The sequence below is a fragment of the Larimichthys crocea genome, chromosome VII, assembly GCF_000972845.2.
Source record: "Larimichthys crocea isolate SSNF chromosome VII, L_crocea_2.0, whole genome shotgun sequence".
Lineage (NCBI taxonomy): Eukaryota > Metazoa > Chordata > Actinopteri > Sciaenidae > Larimichthys > Larimichthys crocea.
The window spans coordinates 12305166-12322423 of NC_040017.1; the positions used below are offsets into that span (position 1 = coordinate 12305166).

At 39.0% G+C, this 17258-nt stretch overlaps 1 protein-coding gene across 4 annotated transcripts in view; it reads right to left on the reverse strand.

Annotated features, from left to right (window-relative positions):
* Window positions 1-501: 501 nt before the first annotated feature.
* st3gal4 (ST3 beta-galactoside alpha-2,3-sialyltransferase 4) overlaps window positions 502-17258 on the reverse strand; it is a 32173-nt gene continuing 15416 nt past the window's right edge. For 2 of the 4 annotated variants that reach the window (XM_027280413.1, XM_027280412.1), the window contains 7 exons: window positions 16364-16461; window positions 15904-15967; window positions 15402-15497; window positions 12103-12292; window positions 11457-11594; window positions 2679-2831; window positions 502-2571 (listed from right to left, as the gene is read on the reverse strand). In XM_027280413.1, the coding sequence (XP_027136214.1) occupies window positions 2482-2571; window positions 2679-2831; window positions 11457-11594; window positions 12103-12292; window positions 15402-15497; window positions 15904-15967; window positions 16364-16461 (829 nt within the window). In that variant the 3' untranslated portion in view covers window positions 502-2481. The other 2 variants (XM_027280414.1, XM_027280415.1) reach the window with 2 other exon arrangements.

A 17258-nucleotide genomic window follows, 5' to 3' on the forward strand; every position in this document is an offset into this window, starting at 1 on the left:
TACCCTCTCCGCACAATGAAAAGCTCTCAGAACTGAAATGATGAGCTTTAAATGGGCTGAAATGGATGTTTTGTTTTCTGTCAGATTGGGTTTCAGTGGCAAGAAAATCAGTTAGCACTGACAATTGACTATTCTAGTGATACTGTATATGAGGGTAGGCGTATGATTGTGGTCTCCACACTGTTGCAAACAGGAGTCAGCAATATGCTGGCGATACGCAGACAAAACACAGGTTTAGTCAGAGCAGAACACACAGCTGTGTCACTGCTCAAGAGCAGAAAGTGAGTACAAAACCTTTGTGGTTCTATTAGTGCAATGAGTTCAGCTTGAATAGTATCAGACATCTACGCGGTACATCTTACTTACAGCACAACGGTAGTTTTCTCACAGTCTGACCTTGAGGAGAAGGTCTACAGTACATCGCTATTCAACACTGCACTCGAGCGTGCGTCACTTGGGATTTTACTTAAATAAAAGAACACACACACATACACCAGAATATTGGCATTGTGTAACTGTTTATATCATAGTAGTAGTGTTACAGTATTTACTATACATGATTGAAAGCAAAACAAATGTCTACTGTCATTCAGATCTCTGTTGATGAACTGGACCCTGTCACAGCCAATGTTGTACCACCATATGAGTAAGCCTAGTTCATAAATGCCAAGGGCATAACTCCATTCACGTCAGCACGAATAGATGGTTGTGTGTACAGTAGAGTAGAAACTATCACTAGCAACACTAGTGGCACATGTATGTCAGTGAATGTCAGCATTGTGCGGTTTTCTCGTCTTCCAGATGTTCCCACTGTACATGTGTTCTCTACAATGTGCGTTAGTGCTGGTTTTGCTGTTACCATTACCCCCAGGCACTTAAAGATGGGCTGCTGCATGACTGCACCATGTGCAGTGCAGAAGGGTACGTACTGTAAAATATAGATGTAATAGAGGCTCTCTGCCATCTAGTGGTGACAGTGATATTAAAATTAATACCAAGCATCAGTGAATCCAGGTTCACTCAGGCCAACTAATGCAAGTACAGTGATTTCCATACAGTTACATGTGCACAGTTGAACTTGAAAGGTGAACTGTATGGATGTTAAATAAGAATCAAATGAAATCGGCTTTGATTTTCTCTTAATTAAAAATTTATTTCATTCTGTACAATAAAAAATATCCAGTGGTACCATTTACCAGTATAGTTTCTGAAGGAAGAAGAAGAATAAGAAAAAAAGATTAAATAAATTAAAAGTCAAATGATCAAAATACAAGTAGTATTTCCAGTCCAAGAATTAAACAAAAAAAAATTAAAGTGACTAATCCAGCTAACTGTGATAATCAGGTTTGTAAATGAATTCATTATCCTCTCTTTAAACTAAAATACAATGAAAGTGAAGTTATCAAAACATCCCCATAGATTCTAACACACCTCTTAACCATAAAACTGATTTTTAGTTCAGAAGCAAGATTAAACTGAAAATGAATCTCAAACCATGGTACTGCAAGAAATAATTCCGGGTTGATTAGTTTTACAGCTCAATGATGTGCATGAAATCTTTTCCCAGCAAAAAACATACTCACATACAATTACACGACTTGATCACCACATGAATAGTGTCTTGCAAACTGACTTTGAAAGTCATGATTCAAAACCTATAAAAAATGAAAAACTTTTAAAGGTGCAATATGTAAGAATTGTTTCGCGTGGAATGCTGGCAGGGAGCAGCTGTGCTTAAATTGGCATCAGAACCGAAGCCATCGTAACTGAGCTCAGCAGTCTCCCAGGCTGGATCAGGACAGAACAAAGCCTCCAAGACCGACAGAGGTGGAGGTGATTAACAGCAGTTCTGACCAGGACTGTGACTCCGGGGACAACGCAGACACGATGGGAGGTCGTGCATCTGTCAGCGCCTACCTCTGGAGGCTTGAGGTTATGGTGGGGTCAGCCATGGGGGTGCCAAGAGATAAACCTGGCAAGAAAACCGCCTCTGTGTTGTTGGACTGGATACTACAGTGACTCACTATCCCCTCTTGAGGTACAAAGCAGAATTACGCGACAGGGGCTTGGTGGTTAGCATGCTAACTTCAGTAGGTATTTTTGCAATACAATACATAGACATATCTGACAACATCAAAGCCCCAATATTTTCACATTCTGCTGATAGTTTTATTTTTTGAATGACTTAAACTAAAATTCTTACATATTGCAACTTTAAACATTATACAAAGTGCTGTTACCAAAATGCTTTCTATTTGACAAATCAGAAGAGAACTGTTTTAAAAGCAGCTTTTCAGTTTGATAGAATATAAGGTGCAAGGGAGATAAACATTCTTCAGAGCTTAATGCACTAGCAAAAATGTCTTGTATCCCACTGCAGAAGGCACGATGAGGATTTGGACTGGGTGACCAAATCCAAATTCAAATATGGTTTGGTTTTCAATCACTTTTTGGATTAAATCGCCTGGAAGTGTGTGTGTATCATAAATGTGGGTGCAGGTATAAAATGGCTCCCGAATCCTCCAGTCTTTTTAAGGCTTCAGCTTCATGATTGAGGTCATGGTAGGAATTCTGCAACACAGAGAAAGATGAATAGTATTAAGAGAGTTGAATGTTTTTCAAGCGTTCATATGTAAACACATACTACATTAAAAGTATTATAGATGACTGCTACCCACCTTCATAGATTTCATGGTGTCATATCCATAGTAGTGGATAGGTTGCCTTTGGCTCTTTGAATTAGGGTATCCAAAACCGGCTATATGGACCACATCACAGTAGTTGAGAGCAACAAACACAGCGAGGATGCCTGTGGTAGGATGCACTGACTTCTGAAACAAACAAGACTTAATGACAGCACACTGGAATAATTCTGTCACTTCATCATTTTTTTTATTTGGAGGATTTGTAGGATTGATTTCTGACAGTAGCGACTCGTGGTGGAAGGATGAAAAAAAGATGCCTAGGCAGACAGCTGATACAACAAGAAATTGTCTGAAAGTAACACCAAAAGCTGGACCAAATTTCGCTTTCACAAACAAAAACGTGCAAATTCCACTTTGACATACTGAAAATTACAAATGTTAAAAAGCAAAATGTAAATTATTTATCTGCAGCGTAGGCTGAAGTTGGGTCGAGCAGCCAGGACAGAATTACTATGATTTAACTACACCCTCTCATTTCACCACTAGATGGTAACAGAGGTCAACAGAAACTGCTGCCCTTGCCCTTTACTGATAATCACCAACACAAAATCCAAATCTTTTCCATGTGCAGAATATTATCCAGTGACTTCAACTTCCTAAAACTTACGCTAACAATTTTGGTGACATCTAGCTCTTGTTCTCACAGAGTTTTAGTTCCCTTCTTGTAAACTGCTTTGAGATTCTCCAGAATAAATGTTATGTAATGCAAATCATGTAATGTCATGTGAGCTTCTTGCAAAATAACCTCAAATAACCTCAACATTTTAAAGAAACATCATTCTGAAATTTACAACTGAAATTTAAAACCTGAAAAATATGATGTTCAAATCGAAAATGGAGATATAACAAAGATATCCTCTTCAGCTGTTAACCCCTTCCTATCCGCACCCATCTATAGATACTGAAGTCTCATCATTACACAATGCCTTGCAGCTCAGAGATAAGAAAAACTAACATTAGATCAAAGCACAAGATATTTGTGTACACTGTTTTACTGCAGTCACTGCTGACCCAGTTCAAGTTTATCTAACACAGCACTACCTATACCCTAAAGGTTTTGGTTTCTTCATAGACACTGCACATTAACAAGTACAACTATGCAAAGTTGTTTTTCAGCAGCTTGCTCACTATCTTTTTTCAAAGTCTGTTTTTTAAATGTTTTGGGCATTTGGCCCAAGGGCATGGTGCATAAAATAAAGAAAAGGAAGTACAAGAACAAGAACAAGCACAAAAACAAAAAGCAATCCAGTGTATTATTATCATCCTGTTCTTATCCAAAGGTAAAAAAAATATTGTTACGGTCATTTAAAAACCTTCTATGGGAGTTTTGTTTGCTGAATCATTTATTTTTTTCTATGTTGGTTGCTACTTGACTACTATTAGGTTCTATCTAATAGGACATACAGTTTATGTAGCCAGATGAAAAATAGTTTTCTGCTTCATCTATAAAAATCTGACACCTGTTGACAACATTGCTAAGTGCCATAGAGAAATGACTGGATGGCACAGAATTTCGACTATGTTTATTGGAAAACAAGCAAAAAGAACACACAGAATGAAAAAGGAATATTTCCTACTACTGAACTTGGATAGCTTCTGACTAAAAATCCCAGAACAACAACATGCAAGCTAACACCTTCATTAACCAATGTCCCAAGGGACTCCAATGATACTGCACCTGCTATCACCAAAGGCATGTTGAAGGAGATGTCAGACAGCATCCTGTGAGATACTAACAATCTGTTTGACAAGTTTGAGAGCAGTTTCAAGTCACTGCTAGCTTCTCAAAGTGAATCCAATGGCTGGATGAACTCAATGAAAGAAGTTACAACTAGCCATGTCTCGCACATAGAAGCAGTGGAAAGTGCACTCACCAGGCTAAGGGATGACAACACTCGCCTCAAAGCCAAGGTCAGTGATTTAGATTTCTTAAGCATTTTGAGAGGTAGAGGAAAAGGAGGAAGCTGACTGATACTGTTACCCAAGTTATGCCCCACTCGCTTGGCAAACACTAAGCCAAAACCATTCACTCTTCTTAGATTTGGATTAGGCAACTCCTTTCTCACATTGGTCAAAATGTTGTTTTGAGACAGGGAGATCCACTCTTTTCATTCCTTTTCAACATAACCTCTACTGATAGGAAAATAAGGAGTCACCCAGATATTCAAGGTGTTAAGATAGGGAACGTGGTGAATTTCCTAAGCATGTACACTGACAATATGCTACTCTGTCTCTGAACCGTTGACCCCCTGACCAATATTTGACAAGCTTTCTGGTCATACAGTCAACTATGAGTGACTTCATGGATTTATCTGAAAACATGTACCCAGACTTTCTTATTTTACTGCTATTTAAGATGGTGACAATTCACTGCAGTACTTAATCCTCAGGATACCCAGAAACCTCACATGGAACTGTGCAAACATAGTAAATAAACTAAAATTAAACACTAAGAACTGGAAAGTTCTGCTCTAATCCATGATAAGATGTGTTATGCAAGTAAGATGGCTGTCCTTACTCAGTTTTGGTAACTATTTCAGAAGCTTCCAAGTTTTATCACTGTTGCTTTAAAAAATTGGCTAAATCATTTTGCAATTTGTCTAAGTATATGACGCCCATGAATGTGAGAAGTCTGGGGCTACCTATATTCAGTAGTGTATCTATATTCACTTATTACTGGGCAGTAAATGCCTGCACCCTGGTCTACTGGCAACTAGGACTCCCTGGGGAAACCCAGGATCCCCAAATAAACTGACAGCTAACAACTTTATTTGAAGATTTTTTATTGAACAAAACAAATTGTTTACTGCCCGATGTCTCCAAGTAAGTAGGTAAAATGTATTTGTATAGTGCTCTGACCTATATTTCAGCAGTTGAGAATGATTTTGATCTTACTCACTCAACCTCTTTCCTACACCTACAAATTAGACACTACGTCATGGAGAACCTTTTGCAATTTGAAAACATAAGATAATTCATTGATGAACTCCTGTAACTTCTTCCTGACTCCAAAAATTTAGTTTCCCATTTTGATTAGTGACCCTTTTTGCTGACACCGAGTAACCACTTCAAAGAATACTGTTTAATCAATGCAGGATATAAAATTATACTATGTAAAGTCATGGATAGACTGCACTACTCGAAGACCAATCTGGGCAGAATGTATCCTAACTTGTCAACTTGCAACTTGACATATCTATTTTTGCTCTGTCCTCTCTTGTACGATTTCTGGTTAAAGCTATCTGAATGTTACAAAGGTCAGTGTGCCTTACCCTCAACTTGTAGATGCTCTGAAAACACCCCAGGACCCACATGAGAAGATCAGCCAACCCTTCCTGCTTTCAGAAATTTCTCAATGAAATGACTGTAATAATACAGATGGATAGGAAATGATTTTCCTAATCGGCCAATAAATTTACAAGAATCCTATCTCAAGGGTCCTATCTCAAAGAAAATACAACTGCAAATGTTCAATATGTGCATAATGGCTTACTTAATGTTGTCTGGCAGATGATGTGTTCTTGGTCGTAATTTTTTTCTCTTCTCTTTTACTAGTGTGTTGTTTGAATAAAAGCACTAGATCTGTCTACCATTTATAAATCTTAAAACCTGAAAATGAAATATGTTTTAAGGAACTTAAAACTTCACATTTATTCACAGCCCTGTTCCTAAAAGTTTATGCCCCGTCACTCCGAGTATTCACCCCCTTTGTTAATTACAATGTATTAAAACTTTTTGGCTATTATCAACAGAAAATCTCCTTAATTCACCCCCTTCAGGTCAATGTTTAGAGGAAACACTTTGTGGAGGTCGGAACATCTGGACAGTGATTTTCCCCATTCATCACACAGGAGAACTACATCCAATTCACCATGTTACAAAAGAAAACAACTAAATGTACTAGAGATTATATATGGTATATCACGTTTAATGGTTGAATTCAGGGTTGTTAAAACAACAAACATGCCGGGGTCTACTGGGAGGGATGAACATTTATTACTGATGATGTGAACATTAACTTCATATGTACAATCTTCCAATGAGATTGGACAGAATTATATAATAATATATAAACTCCTTATACCTCCTGGTACAAAATTAAGGGGTATTCTGGTGGATTTCCTCAGTATACTCAGTAACTACCCCGGTTTCATTCCAGCTCGGGAACTTTGTTGCATGTCTTCCCCCTCTGCCTGTTTCCAATGTTCCATGTCTGTCTCCCATGTTGAAATGCTTATTTTCTATTGAAAAGAAAATGGCAATGTGATGTGTAGCCCCGCACAAAAGAAATCTTTGTCCTGAAATAGTGCAAAACTACAACTTTTTCCTGCAGTTGTCTTACTTGTCACTTGTGATCTACCTTTGCTAAAAACAGAAAAAAAAAATAAAGTGACATTATCTGACTTCACTGAAATGTTTTTTTAGAAATAAAACTAATGTGAGATTTAATGAGTTCAGATATGTTTGTTGTTTTGTCCCTGGCAGGCTCTTACTGTGCACAGAGATTTCCCTGTGTTGTCTGCCATTTCCCATATGACTCTGTAAATGATTATCCATGTTCACAGAGGCAAGGAGAAGAATGGCTTCCACATGACCGCAAGATAGAAGAAACTTTCTCTTTCCATTTCTCTCCAAAATGCTGCACACTTTCCCAACAGACTTTTTCATATCACTCTCCTCTACAGCTTTCCATATTATCATCAAGTTTCCTCTGTGAGCGCCCTGTCTGCAAGGAAATTTCTGTTGCATGTAGTGTTTACAGTGGCCTACTCCCACATTTTCCCTAGCCAAAGTTTACTGACTCCATGAACCATTGATTTTTTGACTGTTTATATAATTAATTACAAAGCATATGTGTGTTTATAAGTTTAGTCACAAGCTATTATGAATGCATTATAATTCACTATGAATGCTTATAATGCTATACTATAGATCATAGAAGGTGTTAACAAAAATTGGATCTATGCAGATTACAGTTTCTTGACCGAGCGTTCATCGTATTGGATTTTGTTACCTTTGGACAGAGCATGGCCTTGATGTTTCCCCATGTCCCCAGTCTGTGTGCTAGGCTAAGGTAACCAGCGGCTGGCTGTAGCTTGACAGAAATGAGATATGAGAGTGGTGTCAACCTTCTTATCTAAACCTCTGATTTAAGCCTTGCTGAGAAGAGACTGCACTGTTTTGGAATGTTTTTTTGGCAAGCCTATGAATTGCATTCAGGGGCATTTATGAATTATAATGCATTCATAATGCTTTATGGCACACTTTATCACTGGTTCTCAAACACAACCTCTATGTAAAGGAATCTCTAAAAATCTAAAATATCTCTAAAAAATCCAATAAATTTGTTTAAATCATATTATAATATAACAATCCTGCAACTATTTGAGTAAACAAGGAACTATGAGATTGATGAAATGGAATTTAAGTTAAGCAAAATAAGTTTAGCATTTTCCTTTAATATTAAAAAACACTGCAATCATGGCTCCGACCAGGAAAAATTAGAAAGTGAGCTGGCTTTAGTTCTTGAACTAGTTTCTATTCAAGAATCAACAACAGTCAGCAATAAATAATATTATAATAATATAAACCTGCCTCCTGTCTGCAGATGAATCAGGGTCAGCCTACGCTACAATATTTTAAAGTCTGTGATAATGCTGCTACTTGGAGAGCCTTATATTTTCCAAGGTGCTGTGCAGTATAAAAGTTTGACAAACACTGTACTATATCAACATTTTTAAAATGCACTTTGGCTTCTTATACTAATCTTGTGATGTAGCACAGATTTCCTTTGAGTAACTAGAGTTGAGGTGTGTGAGTATAGTTGATGATCTAAAAGTGTGCAAGAAGTGTGTACAGCTTTTCAGCGAGAGGGAATGATGGGAAATGAGCGTGAGCACATGTGTATTTGGTAATGTGTTTATCTGGGTGCTTATGTTGCCAGGCTTAACTGCAACTCATGGTTAAAACAAATGAGCACTCAACCGCAGAGATAAAGCAGGTGATCTGCCCATGATAGCCTAGATAAAAAAAACTAAAACACAACCTTTCCCCTGCGTTCTTCTTTCCTCTCTAAAACATTACACCAGATCAATTTCCTTTTTCACTGAGCATGACTGGCTTTTCTTTTTCTTTCTTTAATTCAGAAACTGATGAGAACCCCGCAATGGGACACAGCTGACATTCTGTGTGTATTAGCCTCATGTGGTCGCCAGCATACGGGTGAACACCAGAGCTCTGCAGCGGCCCGGCGCATAGTTTGGACGCAGGCCCGTGGAACCTTGGTGAGACGGGGGGGCGAGGGGGGCTGCATACTGTCACCACTGCAAGCCAGACCAGCAAGAGCTCAACACAAGCTTGTGTTTGTGAAGACGGGTGTGAACAAAAGAGTTACGTGTGTGTGCGTGTGTGCCTGAGGAGCAGAGAAAGAAAGAAAGAAAGGAAAAGTGGTTGCATGTGTGAGAATCTGAGTTTGTGCCGGTGTTTATGTGTTTGCATGTGTGCATGTGTGTGTGTGTGTGTGTGTTAAGGGGGGCCTTCTCTATCAGTCATTAGCTAAGCATGTGTACAAAGAGGAGATCTGCTGCAGTCAGGGCTCGGATTAACATGAAGATGGTGAGAGCAATCTAGCTTTTCTAGTGTTTTTACAGCGTGTTAAATCACCTTTGTGTAAGAAAATATAAATTATTTGCAGCCCTGAATGAAGTGCATGTAGGCCCCAATTCTCCTTATCTTACTTCCCTCTATCTATCTCCTGCTCCTGCCCAACAGGATCTCCCCCCTGGCCTTCTCCATACAGTCTGTGCAGATGGTGCAGAGCTCCTGTTGGGCAAACCCGCTGATCGCCTTCACATTGCTCACAATTCTCACACATCAGCCAGTTGTGTTTGCACTACAGTCCAAAAAGGATAACACCCCTCACTCTTTAGAGACGAAAAAAAGGAGAGGGAACAAGAAGAACAAAAACAAAACAAAACCTGACAATCCCCACCGAACACACAACAAGCCCCACATGGCAGATGAGAAGCAGTGGGACACTAAAAGCTTCATTCTACATGAGTAATAGGATGTTTCAAAATCCAATCGCCTCAGCCAACAAAAACAAAAACACGCCAATGGTAGATGCAAAAAAATAAAAAAAAGTAATGTCATGTTAATTGCACAATCTCTGTTCTTGAGTTTTGTTAGTTGTGTTATCTTGTCGTTCCTTTAGCTTATTTTTGTAAGCCAAAAGTAGTTGCAGAGAAGGAACACTAGGAACTGGTGCTCTTTTTTTTCCTCCAAAAAACAGAGCATCTGGTTGAAATTTATATTTTGGCTTTCCTTCAAAAACCAATTATTTCCTAGGGATTCACTGTGCAAGCCTAGAAGACATGAGAAGCTTATCTTGTAATGAGATGCCAGAATGCCATGCAGAAGCTAAGAAATTGCAGTAATTGGATCCACAAATTTGCTATTGACCCAGCTACATTTCAAGAGAAATGCTTCTTCCAGTAAACTGTTTATCGTAGAGCTTAAAGAGATATCACTGGAGGAGCTGTGCCTAATCAGTGGACGCTCCTTCCAGCCTTGTTAACATTCAAGTGGGAAGCAGGTTAAAAAGAGAACAAAAAAAAGGGAGGTAAGAGAGGCAGGGAGCAAAACAGAGAGAAGAGTTTTGGTGGGAAAATTTAGCTGAAGATGTCAGAAATGGTCAATATTAATGAGCTGCAACATGAGGCCACTACAGTTATAGACCAACAATTTCAAACTAATTACAGTTTGACGTGGATAGCACAAATATTTAAACTGACACACAGGGAGCAAAACCTCATCTCAAATCTCCAAAACTTTAAACACATTTTCTGCTTTACACACATTTTGCAATTCGAAGTGGCTCTTTTTAAGTGTACTGAACGCGGTTCTCTGCATAAGACACAACAATCTGACATAAAGTCACATGTTTGCAATTTCAAAACACTGCCATTGAAAATGACACTACATGAGCTCATTGGCCACTGTATGTGCCACCTGCCCAAACATGGTGTTATGTAATTGTTAACACTTCAATCAGGAAGTAAGCAATAAAAGACAAGAGGTGAGCATCTTTGGAAGACATTGCTGAGAGAGGAAGAGGAAGATGGAGGGTTTGAATGAGAGGGGGAGGAAGAGTGAGAGGTCGGGGTAGAGCAGTGTTGTCAAATTATTTTGCTTTCCTCTTTATTTTTTTATTTTTTCTGACATTTTTTCTGCAATTGTATTTTTCAGCTTACTGTTGTGTGAGCATATTTTAGTTCACTCCAATGTAAATATATCTGCTGTGCATATGTTGCACTGACTTGTTTGGTGAAAAATAAATAAAATAAATATTTCAATAGCACGTCTGTGTATCTACAAATATTTCTGTGCATGTGAACAATCTGAAGAATTCTCTACAGTTTGAACTATGTCAGTATTATGGTAAAGCATACTAAAGATGAGAGTGTGTGCCATCTGGTGCAAAAGTTTGATTTTGGTTGCAGTGCTTCATTTTGCGGGATATATGAGGTGTTTTGCAGTTTGGGTGTGTGGTTTGGTGAATTGTGTTAGTATTTTGATAGAACCAGCCTAGTTGGCAAAATTGTGTTTAGGCAAATGGAAAAAACTGTAAGTCTGGTTTGATTAAGGACAATTTGGTGTGGACCTGAACCATAACTTCTGGTTCAGAAATTGTGATCTCTAAGTGTGCACCTTCATGATTCTCAAAACAATGAAGTAGAAGTGATCTCTCACCTGTTTACTTTTGGGATGCAGAGGGATCCGCAGCAGTCTGTCTGCAGTCTGGTGCAGAAAGTATGGGTCCAGCACTCTGATTTTACTAATGTCACCCAACCAGATTTGGGGAGGGGGCTTCCAAAAGCCTTTCCTCACCTGGAATACGCATATAAACACAGAGATAGATAAGACATAGGATGTTTCGTTTGAAAAGAACAAATGGAAAGAAAGAGAGTAAAAAAATGCTGGTGCTGTTCTGCACACTGAGTTCATTTAGACAAACAGAGATGCAATTGAACCTATAAATCCCTCATGTCTGCAGGCAACTAAATCGATGTGCAAATTAGCAGGTAATGACCCTGCAACTATTCACAGTAAGAGGCCAGAGGTGCCGGGAGCAACAGAGTGAATGATGTCTGTGATGGAAACTGCATTTAACTCTGAAGGGCACTGGCACCACTGAAGTCAGACCTTTTAAGTATTTGCTCTTGATATGGATGGCTGGCAAGGGCTGGAAAAGAAGCTAAAAGCGAGTGTGTTTATGTGAGGCACAGAGGGAGAGAAAGAAAGTAAGACAGAGTTAAATGGAAAATGTGTGTGTGTGTGTGTGTGTGTGTGTGTGTGTTTGTGTGAGAGAGAGTGAATTCTCACACATATCATGTACCCTCTTCTCATTATATAGGATCTCTTTGAACCACCGTAGATCTTGCTGCTTGAAAGGCACCAGGACCATAAGCGTGCCGGGTTCGTTATGCAGTCCAGGGTTGTAAGAGGCTGACTCAGGATAGAAGAACCTCATGGTGGTCTTGTTCCCCACATCCTCCTCATAGCCTCTCACTGGAGCATCATTCAACCTGAAGCAGAGACACAATACTACATTCAGGGACAAGTGTTTTCAGGTTTACTTTATTAAGCGTTTCATATCGGTGTTTTTTAAATCATCAGCAAGCTTTCCATGTTAATAAAATATAATCTTGTGTTCCTGATTTACGCCAGAAGTATACACAGAAACAGAGAAATTCAAATGAAACTGAAACTTTCATGTTGTGTTTCAGAAGAAAACCTAAAAAACAGTTTTAGGAACTGAGCCATTCTCAACAGTATGATGACACTCCATATGTCTTAATCTAATATGTCTATACCCAACTAATATATTGTTGTTTAATCAGTATTAGTGTTTTTAGTACCCTTTAACAAACACCATTTCTCATAACGTAGACATTTTTGGGAGGTATTACAAATGAAAAGTTGGAAGGTTACTTTAGAGAATTGTGTAGATATGGCTAAAACCGAAAAGTTATGATGATTTGTTATGATGAGTTGTAGATTTTAATGCTACTGAAATAATCACAGTTATGAAGATTTCACTTTGTAATAGCAACTGCTGTAGTGGATGTCAATTTGCCTTAAAATATGGACAATAAACCCCCGAATTTGCTTTATTAAGGACAGATGAAAAAAATGCCAATGACAGATTGCAGGAGAGTGACAGTAGCTCAGACTTTAGTTCTTAGCTATTTACATAGAGAACTACTGACTAACCAGCTGGCTGGTTTCACTGTGACTTAATTCTGATACCAAGGTGAGTGTGGTTCATAAAATGTCAAATATTAAATATTTGCATATCGATTGTGGTGCCAACAGGTGGCCGTATGATGTTGGATGTGTAACTGTTACATCCGCCTCTGCCACGTCTACCTCCGGCTAACTGTCCTGTGCCAAATCCTTGCGTGTGTGTGTTTCAGGTGTGCTGGAGACAGAGCATAGCAATAACCACCAGCTCCACCCAAACCTGTAATCATCCGGCTACCTACTTATACTCAGCCCTGCCACGACCGCGCTGCCAGATCGTAGCCACTAATCCGTTAGTACTGCGCATCAAGCCCTCAGATATTGTTCTGACATTTTTCCCCGTGCTTACTTTTTGTGATCTCCCCTGTAGATCGTTACCTGCTCTGCTCAGCCCTCCAGCCCTTGACAACCTGACCTGTTGCGCTTGTCTGCTCCGGATCCAGCCAGATACTCTGTCATCCAGCCTGTGTCATCCCTGTCTGGCCCCTATCCAAACCCTCCCTTTAAAAACAATAAACTGGTTTAACTTCGTCAATCTGCTTTCTTTGTGTGTCCGCATCTAGGTTCCTGGTCCACCTAGCCCTTAACAGTATCATTAAAATTTCTTGAAAGGTGGCTTTAAATATCAAAGATGCGTGTCAAAGATGGGTGTCTCATTAAGCATCCACAAAAATCTGAGTGAAAATAGATGTTCTTAACTATTAGGAAATCTAATTCAAAACAGCTCATTTAGTTGAAGACCGTAGGCCGGGTGTCACCTAAAAACATGAGTTTAAGTGTACACTATGTTTAGAATTTTTTCACCACTTTGCTGTCAAATAGGCCTTTTTAAGGGGGAACTAAAGCCTGTAGCTACACTTTCTTCATAGCCACCAGACCGGACTCCTCCAAAAACAGTAATTTTACCAGAAACCCTTCACATCTAACTCTGTGAATTGAGGATTCATACTGACCATACCAGAGCTGGTGATTCTTGGAACAGTGGAAAGACTAACCATAACAGTTTGGGTTTTAAATCATGAACCTGGATGTTTTTGTACTGATGTTCTTCTTTTCCCACCACATTATGTCCCGACACTGTCTATAACTGACTGTCTGTGACTGTCTTACTGACTGACATGCCTTAAAAAAAATAGGAAAACTAACTAACACACAGTGTTCAGGGCTTAAATTTTCTCTATACGCTTCATTCTAGAAACAACTCTCTTCTAAAAACCACATCGTAACTCATTCCATTACCAAATAATTAACACAGTAGCACAGACTGAGACCGTGTTTGGTTAAATGATTAGTCTGCACTTTGGAAACTTCAGTCTCTGCAGTCTTTAACAGAGTCTCACTGCGTTTTTTTTTATGACAAAAAAGGGCTTATGACGTCAAAGTCACAGGCATGCATTAAATTCTGAATGTCAATAACCTTACTCTACTTGGCCAGGGAACGATTAGCTTCTGAGAAGAGAGGGAGAGACGTGAAGGGGGGAGGTTGATGGGGGTAGAAAAATGCATTGTGGCCAGGCCAAATTCTGGCTGTTTGAAAGAGGCTTATAAAAACTCAGAATGCATGTGTTCATTCCAAGGCTGTAAAGTCAGATTTGCAGTGTGCCTTTGTCCCTGAGTAAACTAAACGCTTTCTTTTCTCCTTTAAAGAACTTCACTTGACCTATAGGTTTGCTAATTGCTGAGAGGACGGCTCTGTGTCAGGGTCAGACGGTCACACAGTCGGATACTGTCCATCATTAGCCTACGGCCGAATGAGTTTATTCCATGCTTTTTACCACATTCCCTTTATAATGAGTTCTAGTAAGCGTCCGTCTGTTCCTAATTTGATAACAATCCTGACACATGAAGATGGTTTATCAAGAGGTCCTGGGTTAAAAATGATTTAGTATTGTTAATGGGTCATTTGTAATATATGAAAATGTTGTATTTGTTGTATTAAGTTGAATTTGTTGTTATGTTAAACCCTAATTTGTATCATGGTCTTCTTGCAATAATAATATTATTATTTGTATCATGGTCACTTTCCCTATATTTATAGTTATTTATATACACAATATTTCTTACACTATGGTCACTTTACATTACAATACTCTTTTTATATACCATGCCACTTTTATCCTGAGTATTTGTCTGTTTTGAAGGTTGATTGTTTTTCGTGTTTATTTTATTTTTATTTTTTTTGCCTTTTCTACTTTTTTTCCTAATCCTGTAGTGTATGCTACACTTTCCTCTGCTGCTATAACAAGTAAATTTCCCCATGGTGGGATGAATAAAGTAAAATCTAATCTAATCTAATCTAATCTAACAGCATGACAATAACCGATGACAATAACTGAATATAATGTACTAATAACAATACTTTCAGTGATGAGTGTTCTCATTCATGCTTACCGAATGACCACGTCATATTTGTTGATGATGTTTCCCAAGGAGCTGTTTTTAATGGCAAAGCCATTGCCTATGACTACACAGGTTCTGCATTCAAGGCTGTGGAGAAAACACCACACACACACACACAGAGTTCAAATGCGGGACATCATCCTGAGATGAGTGTTTTCAAACTTTGTACAGTCAGAGCCAAAACACTACCCTTTCTGGACAGAACTGACAATGTATATATCTCTAGAGTGACAGTAAGTACCCATAATGTGATGAAATCAGTAAAAATGTGTTAAAGGGTGTATACAGCTGTAACACATCTTCCGCCAACCACAATGTTTAGGGAAATATTCTTGTTGTAGTGTCACTGGTTGGTGCCAATCCTGGACTTTACTGTGCTGAAATATGGACTATGGGATCAGTAAAATAAAATAAGGAGTCTCATAAAAATCAGGAATAAAACTTTGAGCTTTACTATCATGTTCCAGGTTGACTTAAGAGTGCGTGCACTTACTTGTCAATGTTGGCTGGCACCTGATAATTTGCAGTTGCAGCAAGAACTTTCAGTAACAGCAGCTCTGGGTGGGAACACGAGAAAAGAATCAGTTAAGGGCGTTGGCGTGTGAAAACTTTAAAATATAGAAGTGAAATTCACACATAAGACTGCTGTGTAACATGAGAGTGAAAGTTGCAAATCTAATCAAAAATGTAATTTCAGGATTACTAAAAAAAAGATATGCAGTCCAGAATGTAGATCTGTAACGTTGTCATTAAAGCACTTTCCCTTTATTACAATAAAGCCTCACTCATCTCATTGGTAGCTATGGCCATATTAAAGGAGTTATTTCCAGTGCATGTGAAAACAATAATAAAGTATAAAACATACACCTCCAGAAAAACAACTAGTAATACCAAGAGACATGAGCTGATTAAACTGAGCAGTAAGAGCAGAGGATGATGTAAAACCAACATACCACTGCCCTTAATGCCATAAGGTAATGGCAGCGTTGACAGATGTTCCCGCCAGAAGAAATCCTCCAGTTTCAGGAAGAGTCGCGTCTGCCTGCTAATGCTGCATGAAAAATGTCAGAGCAGGAATTACAACATAATACTGCAGTGCACAAGGTTTCACTGTACTGATGAATTATATTACAGGAGTGTCTGTGGCTGAGAGAGAGAGAGAGAGAGAGAGAGAGAGAGAGAGAGGAGGGTATGAATGAGGCATGAGACAGGATGAAGGAAAGTACTTCCACACAATGGACAATACCAGCTGTGATGCCAAACAGTACAGTGTTCAGACACTGGCACATGGAAAAGCTTGATGTGCACTTTCCTAAATGTTCTGGTATCTATTAAGCAGGTAAACCAGACTCATTATAAGGAAACCAGCCAATTACATGCTGTCATTCAATAGCAATTTCCCTCATTAAAAGCCTCTGTTGGCATTTCTCTGCGGAGGAGAGGGAAAAAGAAAACAATAACATTCACAGAGCATGTGGAGTGAGACAAATGTGGCAGGTTGTAATATGTGAAATGTTGCTGCTCTGTGTTCGTCGACTCCAGCTGTTTATGACCTACTGTATTTGACAGTGAGTCTCTCAGACATTTATTACCCTCATGTGCCAGCAAGCTCCTCGCAGGAGATCAGGATAAATCTCTGGGGGAGGTCTAATTAGTGAAATGTCACTGTGATTGCCTGGAAGGCCTCGCTGTGACCGTAATGACTGATGTGAAAAGTCCAAGACCAGCCGACCAGAAACATGTCAGAATGCAAGTCATGCTCTTTTACAGGGGTAAACGCAGAGAACATGAATCTTGGCTGTTTAAAAGGTCAAAGGACAAGGCAGTGGAAGGTCTACTGAGCTGAAG